The sequence below is a fragment of the Leuresthes tenuis genome, unplaced genomic scaffold (assembly GCF_036924035.1).
Source record: "Leuresthes tenuis unplaced genomic scaffold, fLeuTen1.0.hap1 SCAF_12, whole genome shotgun sequence".
Classification (NCBI taxonomy): Eukaryota; Metazoa; Chordata; class Actinopteri; order Atheriniformes; family Atherinopsidae; genus Leuresthes; species Leuresthes tenuis.
This window is the reverse complement of record NW_027325366.1, coordinates 7,066,975-7,079,737: the sequence shown is the minus strand read 5'-3', so window position 1 is coordinate 7,079,737 and position 12,763 is coordinate 7,066,975. Positions and strand designations below refer to the sequence as shown.

At 40.1% G+C, this 12,763-nt stretch overlaps 1 protein-coding gene across 1 annotated transcript in view; it reads right to left on the bottom strand.

Annotated features, from left to right (window-relative positions):
- slc4a3 (solute carrier family 4 member 3) overlaps positions 1 to 12,763 on the bottom strand; it is a 68,445-nt gene that overhangs the window by 38,065 nt on the left and 17,617 nt on the right. Inside the window, exons 3-5 of the mRNA XM_072397908.1 lie at positions 5,879 to 6,053; positions 2,654 to 2,904; positions 2,325 to 2,512 (exon numbers count right to left, since the gene is read on the bottom strand). Of these exons, the coding sequence (XP_072254009.1) occupies positions 2,325 to 2,512; positions 2,654 to 2,904; positions 5,879 to 6,053 (614 nt within the window). The remainder of the gene's footprint in view (positions 1 to 2,324; positions 2,513 to 2,653; positions 2,905 to 5,878; positions 6,054 to 12,763) is intronic.

The following is a 12,763-nucleotide window of genomic DNA, read 5'->3' as shown; positions in this document are numbered from 1 at the left end:
GTCTATGGAGACCGTAAGGCATACTTCAGAGAAGATAACCAAAGCAACATCTGTGTAAAGTTTGCTGTGTCATACATAAACAGTGAACTATCCTTGTACAAATGGGATGGGTACAAACGGGTAAAAACCTAGATTAATAAACTAAACTGAGAGCCATATACCTTTAAAGCTGTATAATCACTATGTTATCGGTGGATCTCTGTAGATTAAAAGATTGTGGAATGTGCTAAACCTACAGATTCAATTTCCTCAGCTATGTGGTTCCTTAGTGCAACGAAAAAAGAAAAGAATCTTTGAAAATGAGCACTACTTTAATTACCTCTTCCTACTTCCATTAACTTTGCTTTTTAACTTCAGCCGACAGCTGTTTCCTTGAAGGGAAAATCTCCGATGAACACACAGCAGATAGACAAAGTGCACTGTTGTGTTCACAACATTCAGTTATTCTTAGCCACATGGTGACAGCAACAGCGAACACAATACTGCAAACAATCCTAGCAGTAAAGCTTCTGCACTTTAGTTGATCCCGTAATTGTGGTAATGGTAGGATAGTGCAGAGCTGCAGGAGTAAAAATGCTTCATAAAAGCCTTTATTTTTTGCACAAAATTCAACTTAGTATAGCGCTTCTTTTTGACGATTAACTCCAGTTGTGCATTAAAAGTTAATCTTGAGAATCGTCACAGCTAATAAATCGGTAATAATGTCTTCATCACTATCTGCTACTTGAGTGAGAAAAAAAACTAAATGGCCAGTCTTCTGTTCGTTAGAGACATTCTCCAGTTAACACTTACTCTTAGCACAGTTACATGCACGATAAAGTCAATTATGGTTACAGCATCATCTAACTGTACCACCGTACTTGTAACAGTATATAAGTAAGCATGGCCAAAATCACTGCAAAGTCCATGTCTTTAAGTTATGTGAATAGTGATTTTACCAGATGATGCAGTAGTTACAAAATCAGGATTTTATTAGAGCTGAGATGCCGTCTGGATATGCTTGACATACCAGATTTTCAATAACAATTTCTTATGTGTGTAGCAGCAAAGATACAAAAAATATGTGAATGAGAGCAGCTTTTTGGGGAATTTGGCTGTATTAATGTACTTTTATGTTTTACTGTTTTTTACAAAAAGATGGAACTTTGGAGAGTGCCTGGGCTCAGGTAAGTCTAATTGAGCATTAAATGGAAGAGTGATTCTATCGTAAACCCCATTATCAGGTAGTTTTAGCCCAGTTTTCAGAAATTAAATTTTTGTATAATTACAGTTTGATTAACATGTTCAGATGCATTTTTTTAAAAAATGGTTTTAGTTGGGACAACATAATATTATTATTATTATTATTTTCCTTTTTTTTCTGTGTTGTGTAAACATGCTTACTGAACAGTCCTCAGGTGGTCTATTGTTCATGGTCGCAAAGCAGGCAAAACACAGCCCATCCATTTAAGGAAAAGGTAGGCTTGTTCAAATTAATTGCCATTTCAAATAGACCTCATTGAATTAGTGATCTGTTCCTTGTTCCTGAGCCAATGCATGAGTCAGGTTGAACTGATGAGTCTAAGGGAAGTGGGGCTGGAGCTTATTCCAACTCTTATTGGGTTAGGGTTAGACGTAGGGTACACCCTTGACAGGTTGCCGGTTCACAAGAACACTTCAGGAAAATTAACTTGTACCTGAATGATGGTGAGATAAAATGTATGGCAAAGGCTTTGCACAGCTCAAAACTAAAGGCAGAAAGACCCCAAAACAAACAACAATTGAGGGCCTCTGCTGCTAAGGCCTTTGATGATGCTCATGGGTTAAAGACTTCAGTGACTTATTGACTGCAAAATAATCATCAACATAGCTTAAAAAATGCTAAGATGATAAATTACATTTTGGACTCTGAAAAATAATTTTCTACACATTAAAAAGCTGTAATCCTAAAACCTTTCCTCCAATCTGAATGTAAATACACATTAAAGCCAAGATAAAAGTTGCAAGTGTCCAATGCTATATCTGTATATGTTCGCTGTTAGCAAGCTAATCACTGATTTTGTTTGGTACATTTTCGTTTGTTACATCAGCAGTTTATTTGAGCTATATACTGAAAAAATGCCCAAAAGTGTTATGGCAGTGATATTAACTTTACATTTGAGAACCAGAAAGCAAAGAAATCATCAGAAAAGACTTGATAAAAAAGAGACATTACACATTTTTTTTGTTCATTACCATAACACAACTTGACACATCACAGTGTTGCAATATCTTGGATCCTGTTTTTACATCTGCACAGACAGCAGAGAAGAGTCAGTCCAAACAGAATAAGTTGACATCCCCACCTGTTGCGAGCTGTTTCTTCTCTTTCCACCTCATCACTCTGTCCAGTAACAGCAGTTCCTCCAGTCTGAACCGCCTGCTTTATCAGAGTAATTGCGACTTTCCTCGACAGTGGATGTTCTTCGTTTTCTGTGTGGATGGTAGCGAGTGGTAAGGGTTCATCCAAGTCCTCTTGACTCCCAAAACTAAACTAAGAGGAAGAGGAAGATCAGTGAGAGGAGAGTAAAAGGCCTTTGTGTGGTTAAACTGTTTCATTACCATTTCATCAGCTACCGTACTTAAAGAGAGTTTCACATGAATTTCTTTCACCACTTTTACAGAGTTATTTTACCTGTGGCTGGATATCAGATAGCTCTGTTGGCATGGTAGTTATCTCATGCCCCTCGGTCTCAGACTCTGCCTCTTCCTCGTCTACCTCTTGTATGGTGGGCGTAACATCGGAGGGGGGCAGTGATGTCTTTTTTTTCTTCCGTTTCTTTTTGCGCCTTCTGTCCGAGCTGTGCACCCTCTTGCGTAAGCGCTGGGGTACAGGCAGGTGGGTGGACAAGGGGTGGTGCGTATGGTGAAACATATGTCTGTGATCTGGGTTTCAAGAAAAAAAGAAGTTAAAAGTACATCAGTGTTTATCTCTTTGTACATATCTGATAATGGTGTGTCCAGTTGTGCTGTTTGCAAAATATTTAACAGTTATTATTGTCAACAGATGGCACACTCAAATGCTTGGGACATTATACTATTCACCGGTCGGTAGTGCCCACCAATCGGAAGGTCGGTAGATCCACTGCGGCTTCCTCGGGTCACTTGTAGAAGCATCCTTGGGCAATACACTGAACCCCACATTGCCTACCGATGCATCCATCAGTGTATGAATGTTTGTGAATGCAGTAAGAAACACGTAGCTGTATAGACTAAGATGTGCTGTATGAGTGAATGGGTGAATGTGGCATGTAGAGTTTAAAGTGCTTTGAGTGGTCAGCTAGATAAGAAAAGCGCTATACCAGAACACTCCATTTACCATTTACATACACCATAAAAGAAAAGAAGATTTTCAAAACACAGTGCTGTATCGGAAAGAATTATGTTCTCCTAGGCATTCTCTTAGACTGTCAAGTCCATTAAATAAAAAAGGGAAAAACTGCACAACTTTCAGAGGAGAAACACACTCTCCTTCTAATTCCCTGCTGAACTCTCAAAAGAGAATGTAAACAAAACTTTTAATTTTAATTAGCATGCAATAACTGAAAAACACTGAACATCTAAAGAAAGCAGCTCTATCCAAATTAAGCCACTGACAGAGGATGTGGTTACCATTAGCTAACCCTACTAATGCTAACTCCCCATACTGAGTTTCGACAAAATATAGTTCCTTGCTCTGAATCTAATCTCTTAATTGATACAGAGGTGAAGATCAGGATCTATTTTTACGCATGTCTGTGGAAACACCTACAAACACATTGGATTTCATTCAAGGACTCATACGAACAGATTTGTTCTTAAGTGATTTGTTACTACGAGTGATTTAAGAGAACTTGCGCATTTACCAATTTTTTCATATTTTGAGTTTTCTTACAGATACGAACAGATTTTACGAGTGATCCAGACCTGTCGTAGGAGTAAAATAGTCCGCTGTTATTCAAATCAAGTCTGGATTGTATATTTAAATACTTTGAAGATGTCATAAATAAATATATACATTATACCCCATAATTATGCTGACATTATTCTGTTTGACTTAAATTAGGCACTAATTGAAAGTTAATTTGACTCTGGATATAACAATGTCAATGGTAAGTGTAAGCAGTGGCTGACTTGCTACTTTTGTATGCCTTAGCACATCAGGCTCTCGGTAGAGAGCATGTGTTTCGAGACCGTGTAGATATCCTTCTAGAGACAGACGAATGGCTGACATCGCGATTTAGATTGCAAATCACTGTGCTGCTGCAAATATGCAGCTTGCTAAAGCCACAACTCCAGAGAGAAACACGCCGATCAAACCCAAATCTTTGGTGACAGGAACCTTCCAGAGAGATTGGAGACCGATTGGGTGTGTCCCAGTCCTCTGTGAGACATGCGCTCCCCTTGGTCATCAAAGCTCTCATCACTTTATCACCCATGGTACATCAAATTCCCATACACTGCTGTCGAACAAGTACAAATTAAGAGAGACTTTCATGCCATAGCTGGACTGGCAAACATAATCGGATCAATAGACTCTACACTTACTCCGTACACTCTGACAGTCGGCTAACTTCACACGTAGTTTGCTTCTGATAGTTTTGTGCAACATGGCAGGATATTTATCAGATTTTGACAACGTGGATGACAACTTTGAGTACGATGGACGTTGTTACCGGAGTGAATGAGCTGTGATGCAGTGGCGGGGCATCGATAACGTCATCCCAGTAGACGAGTGTGCAGAAAGCCCTGTATAAGCCCCCGAAAGCCGCCAATAACAACACTGCAGCTATGAACTAACAGTGCAATAGTATGCGTGCATTCATTAATTCGTCTTAAAGTTTTGGTGAAATAAAGACAGATAATCCTTATTTAGAGGCTGCATCGTCTATGCCCCGTTCACTCCGTTATATGGATCTCGAGGAATCTAAATATCTTCCGAAGGACACCAACTTTCACCAAACTGTTCTCGGTGAGTAAATGAACGTATTTCATGCCAGAAATAAGGTCTAGGTTTAAAAATACCGGAGTTCCCCTTTAACTGTGGATGGTGTTGTTCGCAGTGATATAGAGCTATATAGTTCCATTTCGAAGGCAGGTAGCCAAGGGGGAGTTAGCAGCTCAGGTGTTAGGAGGGGAGGCTGAGTGTCTCCTGTAGCCAGACCAGGGTCCACATTTGAGAGTGCTGGGCCACCAGCGCTCCCTGTGCGGCCGCTACAGCTTGTTGTTGTACGAACAAGTACCACTTGTACTTGTTCGTACAAGTGGTTTTTGCATGAGGCCCACAGTTTCTGGCCCCTGAAAGGGAATTGTTTTAAAAAAATGCCAGACAATAAGACATTTAAACTATGGTTACATGGACAGTGCAGTTAGGGTTTTTACTGTACCTTGTCAAGTCAGGTTGTGCGTGGCTCCTTTGTATGATGTCATAATATGCCACAATCTCCACTTCATTGACATGGCAACAGTAGATGCCAACAAGATAGTGCTAAGCTAACCTTGTCAACTTTAGACATGACTGCACATAAATATACAGTAACTCTATCCTATACTGACTATGCTGAAAACTATACTCAAATTAGCTTATTGTGTGACTTGTGAAGGTAACTGGCACACCAGATCTTAATTTAGTTTTTTAAAAGAAAGGGATTGAATATACATACATGCACTACTTCAAAGTTTGAGATTTCAGTTTTCTGAAACATTTTTATCCTTTGATTTAACTTGAACAATTTTGGCTACCTCACATAGGAATATTATGTGAAAGCCTGAAAACAAATCCCTTTTAAATTACAGGTTACAGTGCGATAAAATTTTGAAAAAAATGCCAACACGGGTGAATATTTTCGCGAAGCAATGTACAATGTATAGCTTAGCTCACTCTCAAAGTCTTTTTCAGTGTAGTGTCGGCCCATCCTGTCTCCGCCGGTAGAAACAGAATCACTAATGATGTCTCCAAAGCGCTCCACAGACAGGGCTTTCTCCCAGTTCTCTTCTTCTTCTCCTTCCTCCTGTTCCTCCACAGAGACGTCCTCATCTTCCTCCTTGACCTTCACCTGGAGTCAAATAAAAAATGACCACAAAGACACAAGAAAAAGTCAACATGATGTAAGCAACGCAGGAGAAGAGCAGAATAAAGTTCAGCAAAGAAGTGACAAAATCTTCAAATCTTTAAATATAACCAGTCCACTCCTGATCGTTGAACTCTGGCTTAAAAGACTCTAAATAAATAAAAGAGTATAATTTCTATGAAGAAAATCTATCAGGGAGCTTTTCTTTATGATGAGCCATCGCTTATATTACAAGATAAGCACCACAATGTATTCTGCAAGATTACAATAGGTATAGGCACATACTGTCTGTATATTCATGACTACATGCAGGTAAATCAATACAACAAAGTGCTAAGCAGCAAAGAGCTAATGTACTAGACAACCCCTGGAGACAGTAGAGGATTATGGGAGTGTCCTGCCAAAGCCATTCGCTGCCTCTGATAGGTCAAATCACTAGGAGAAGCTGTTTCCGCCACCTCAGATTGGCGCTGGCTCAGTAAGCACTCTGGCTTCAGCTCAGAGGTCTCAGATTTCTCTGTGCCAAGGCTCCATTATTTCCTAATTACCATTGGGATGAGGGGACAGGATGCATTTAATGATCTGTGCAACCTATCTACAGTACACAAGGTGGAGGCACACGCAGCCAAGCAGACCAAAAAGGGTGAATCTTTTAGTGAGTAAGAAACGGCACTGGAGGGTCAGTTCATGGAAAATAAAAAATCATATTTACACTGGGAAGTACTGTTCATCAGAATGTGATGCAAGTGAGAAAAGTACTCTGCTCTACTCTCTAACTAAGATAATCCCAGAGAAGCTAGTTCCTCTGAACCTGATTTTGCTTTGCTTTGTTTGTGCAAATGACTAAAAAATCTTTCATATCTGCTTTGAAGTCAGTTGGGGTGGAGAGACACAGGAGGTGGACAGCCCAGATGGCAGAGCACCATCTGAATGGGAGGAGGAGGACAAACAATACACCAATCAAAGGGATTTCTAAATCTATAAAAAATATGATTTTATAGCTATTCATAGTTTCAGTTTTGATAAAAATCATAAACACTATACTATAAAAATAGACTACCCAAAGGAAATCTGAGATGCAGCACTTTAAATGATTTATCGAAGTACTTTAAAATGTATACTCCCTTAATGTAACAGGCAAGGTACGTAATATCCAGACGTCTATTATCACAGATAAACTAGTACCAAAAACAGCATAGAATAATAGGTTTAGGTGATGTATTTCAGAGTGAAGGAGAACAAGTGGATGAGTTTCTATCTACAGGGGATTTAATAAAATCTACATACAGTTATAGTCATGTGCATGTGCTAATGGAACACACAATACATACATAAAAGGACATACTAATTAGTTAGTAGCTGTTCTGACAGTCAAAACCTCTACAGTGTATTTTGAAAGCTATCCCTTACTCATATTTGCAGTATGGTCAAATATTTTTGTCATATAGCTTTTAGTTCTTCATAACTTTAGAGCAGTTTCACAACTACATTACAGGAGAAATGACTCGCTGATAGGTAGTTTACATGTCACGGTTTATGTTTTGATTATTCTTATTTTCAGGTTCTGTCACGGTTTATGTTTTAATATTCTTGTTCTCAGGTTCTTTGATATGTTTCAGGTTCTTGTCATGTTTTTTCCCCTGCCACTTAGTTTCACTCTCGTCACCTGTTTTCTGTTTCCCAGCTGCACATCATCACCGATCACCTCCCCACAGTATATAGTTTCCTGGTTTCTCTCACCCATTGCAAAATCCTCACTTTACCTTCCACGCTCACACCACAAACGCTAAGTCTGGTTAGCGTTTACAGTAATTTATAGTCTTGTTATTCATAATCCTGTTTTGTTATTTATTCCATAGCCTAGTTTTTCCATAGTCTTGTTTATGTTTTCATAGTTTTTTTTTTTTATCCGGCTCAGCTGCATCCTTTGTTCCTGCCTACGTGCCTTTTGTTAATAAATATTCTAAATTTTTTAAGTCTGCGTCTGGGTCCTCCCTTCCTGCATCGTACCTGACATTATAGCTACAATCATCAGGTTATTTTGTTTTAAAGGAGCACTGCCACAGTCTTTGATAAACATTAATGTGAATATAATTGTTGAAAATATAAAAGGGACACCTTATTCAGAGTGTATCTATACCACATATTCAAAAAATATTTATTACACAGCGAGAACCCTCCTTTTTTTTTAAAGTATGTTGCTTCTGAAACAGTTCTTTTGGCTCATGTGTTAAACATAACGAGGCAATGGATACTGCGTGAAATTTTTCACCCATTTTCACTTTATACTTTTTACTAACATTTATAGACAGTGGTCTGGTTTCCATTTACTAGTGAAGCAAATAAGAATAAGCAGCTGTTTTAAACAAACATTGAGTAGAACAATGTGGACATTTACAAAAGGCAGAGTGAGCATATCTTTCAGGAATCACTTGTATCTCTGGGAAAATCTACGATTTCTATATCGTATCTGTGAAGTTGCTGTCAATCAGGTAAGTTTATTGTTTTCTGGCCCGGACCAGAAACAGCTGGTTAGTTTTATTGTTTAATCTCCTCTGTAGAATTGCAACCTTAACGTGATGGAGGAGTTTGACTATCACAGTGAACCCCCCATGATCCATGGAGCCAGGACTGGGGGGTTCTCATACTCTCTTACTCTGGAGTTGCCTATGGAGAGAGGTGTCGGGTGGGTATAGGGATACTCATAAAATAAGTTTTTAACAAGTTTTCCCCAGCGAGTGGGAGTGTTGCCTTACTGCAGGAGGGAAGGTTCTGACTATTGTTTGTGCGTATGCACTAAACAGCATTTCAGATTACCCAGCCTTCTTGGAGTCTCTGGGTGTCGTCCTGGAGAGAGTCACATGAACATTCCATTGTTCTTCTAGAGGACTTCAATTTCCATGTTGTCAATGATGGAGTGACTTGGAGAGGCATGATTGGGAGGAACGGTCTCCCTGACCTGAATCCAAATGGTGTCTTGTTTTTGGACTTCTGTGTTAGCCATGAATTGTTCATCACAAACACATGGCTCATAAGTGTACATGGTACCAGGCCACCTTAGGCCAAAGGTCAATGATCAACTTTGTAACTGTGTCATCAGACTTGCGGCCATATGTCTTCGACACTCAGGTGAAGAGCTGTAAACTGATCACTACCTGGTGGTGAGTTGGATCTGTTGGGGAGGAGACTGCCGGACAGACCCGGTAAGCCCAAACTAGTCGTGAGGGTGAACTGGGAATGTCTGGTGGTGGCCCCTGTTAGTGAGGTCACCCGAAGCAGCTGACAGGTACCTAGCAGCTAAAAGGGCTGCAGAATTTGTGGTTGGTCAAGATAAAACTCAGGTGTGGGATGAATTCGGGGGGGACTATGGAAAAGGCCTCAGGGGTGTTCTGGGAAACCATTCCAAAACTCAGAAAGGGAAAAAAGGGACCTTCCTAGGTTGTGCTTGAGTCTGAGGACTCGGGGGAAGACTCCTCCATCACCTTGGCGGGAGTTGTCGAAGTCGTCAAAAAGCTTGTGGTGGATGAGATTTGCTCTGAGATGCTAAAGGCTCTGGAAATGGTGGGGATGTCTTGGCTGACACGTCTCTATGGAGTGGCAGACCAGGGTGGTAGTTCCCATTTTTAAAAAAGGGGGACTGGATGGTGTGTTCCAACTACAGGGGAATCACACAACTTGACCAACCCGGGAAAGTTTACTCCATGGTGTTGGAGAGGAGGCCCCGACCGATTGTCGAGTCTCAGGTTCACGAGGAAGAGTGTGGCTTTCGCCCAAGTCGTGGAACAGTGGACCAGATCTTTACCCTTGCAGAGTTACTGAGGGATCATGGGAGTTTGACCATCCAATCTCCATGTGTTTTGTAAACTTGGAAAAAGCTTACGACCATGTTCCCTGAGGGATTCAATGGGGGGTACTGAGGGAGTATGGGGAACCGGAGACACTCTTACGAGCTATCTTGCTATACCAAAGCAAGAGCTGTATCCGTGTCCTTGACACTAGGTCAAACTTGTTTAAGTGCGTGGTGGACTCCACCTGGGCTGCCCCTTGTCACCAATCCTGTTTGTGATTTTCATGGACAGGATCTCAAGGCGTAGTCATGGAGCGGAGGGTGGCTGGCTTGGGAACCTCAGGATCGCATCTCTATTTTTTGCAGATGATGTGGTTCTGTTGGCTTCTTCAAGCCAGGACCATCAGCGCATACTAGAGGGTCAGCTCTTCCAAATCCAAGGTCATGGTTCTCAACTGGGAAAAGGTGAAATGCTCTCTCTAGGTTGGGGATGAGTCCTTGCCTCAGGCGGAGGAGTTTAAGTATATGGGATTCTTGTTCTCAAGTGATGGCAGGTTGGAGCGACAGATGGACTCACGGATTGGGGCTTTGCCAGCTGTAATGAGGGCGCTGCCTCTGGTCCGCTGTGATAAAGAGGGAGTTGAGCCAGAAGGCAGAGCTTTCAATTTACTGGTTCATCTTCTGGTTCATTTACTGGTTCATTTAGTTAATTTACTGGTTCATCTCCAACCCTCACCCATGGTCACGAGATTTGGGTAGTGAGCGAAAGAATGAGATTGCAGATACAAGCGGCTGAAATGGGTTTCCTTTTGAGGATGTCTGAGCTCAGCCTTAGAGTGTGAGGATTTCTGCCATCAGGAGGGAACTCAGAGTAGAGCCGCTGCTCTTCTGCATCTAAAGGAGCCAGCTGAGGTGGTTCGGTCATCTGGTTGCAGAACCAGGACTCGCTTGGCTAGATTATATGTCCCTTCTGGCCTGGAAACGCCTCATCTGGGGAGAGGGATGTCTGTGTTTGTCTCCTGGACCTCAACCAGACCTCAGATAAGCAGATGAAAATGGATGGATGGATAGATAAGAGTCAGGTGAGACATGATTAAGCAAAGTCCTGATTCAAACTCACGTCAAGCGAGTGTAGAACTCTTTTGAACAGTTTATTTTTCTATTTTTCATCATGCAAATCAAAGATGACATCAGAAAACACAGCTAACGTGACACACTGATTGATAAAGGAATATTTATAATTATACTGCATATATATCATAATCACTTACCATTGTCGAACATTTGACCTTTTTTTTTATAAATTTGGTTGAGCACAACACAGTTATTTATTTAATTCAGTCTGTCGCCAACATAGAGGTTGTGGCTTGTGGAGGTTTCTCAATATTCTGTAAATACTGTTACTTATAATGAATACTAGGAAAGAGCTGCCATCCCTTTCCAACCAATTGACTGTGAGTGATATCATTGTGGGCTATGCATGAAAATCTAATTTTTTCAATCAAAATCAAAAATTTATTTCAATCAATTACGATGAGGGGAAGCGTCAGTTTAAACAGTCTGACAAATTGAGCCGAGCTGCACTTCAGCCTAAAACACAGTTTAACCTGGTCTCTTAAAGAGCCCAACCTCTACTACAACATTAATATTTAATATTAGGTGAATTGGTGAGCCACAGAGATGCATTAAAATATTTATCAGATGGTGGCTATCATTCGAGAGGGCATACATGTGTCTGTGTTATGTGTTTGTTTGTCAGGATGAAGTGCTCTCACATTCATGACCAGGAAACAGTTTCTAAGAGAAAGCCATTTGAGTCCTTCACTTTAAATCTAAATTTACAGCTGTATGTTGGAATGCGTCATGTTGCTATTATCAGAGTCACCCGATGGCAAAAAATGTGAAATAAGATGGTTTGAGAAAGCAAAATTTTGCTGCAGTATATAAGCTAAATGTCCTTACACTGAGTTAGATTTTAATGTTAGGCTGAATGAACTAATATCTTGCAATCTCTAATGCAAAAGCAGCAGCAGTAAAAGAAAAGAAATTGCAATCGGTCGCAGAGCAAAACAGTAAAAAAGAAAAAAATAGCAATACTCCCTTTTTAACGGTTTTGAAACACAAATCAATACTTACACATTAGAGCTCTGTTTCAACATGTGAAACTTCCAGTGACTCAATGACCCATTTAAAGTGAAAACCTACAGTCTGCAAACACTTCAAGCTATAGACTATTTTGAAAGATTATAAGCAAAGCCTCTCTCAAATGACAACCATGACACCAAAACCTCTGTTTAGCACTGTAAATGGTAAAGAATATTGTCATTTGTCAACTTTGGGCAAAGCAGCTATCTTGGCTCTGATAGTTTGCAACCCAAATGAGGCATCAGGGGCATTGCGTGAAAGTGAGGTATTGTCAGGTGTACAGTGACATGGGAATGTCTGTACAGTTGAGCACAGCCAGCTTCTTCATAATGTCTGCCAGAGGCTCGTGAAAATGCCATAATTGATAAGATACCAAGACTTGAATAAAATTATACAGAGCCCAACATCTGAACTAATTGGAAGAATATTAATTCATTTAAAATAGTTCTAAACCATATATTTAAAAAAAAAAAAAATAGCGACTGCCCTTGTCCACACCGAAGTTTACATTCTGCTGATGGAGCCTGAATATGTGTGTAGATTATATAACAAAACATAGGGTACAGCAAGAAGGAAGGAGATGGTCATTTAATAATTTTTTAATGATAATAGTTATTATTATTAGAATCATTATTTGTAATCCTCATACATTTGTCATTTGGGTGAAGGAGAAAGGTTGAATGTTCAAAAACCTCCTGATATGAATATGTTTCTTTTGAGAAAAATATCACCAGATACTTCAAACAATTCAAACTACTTCAGA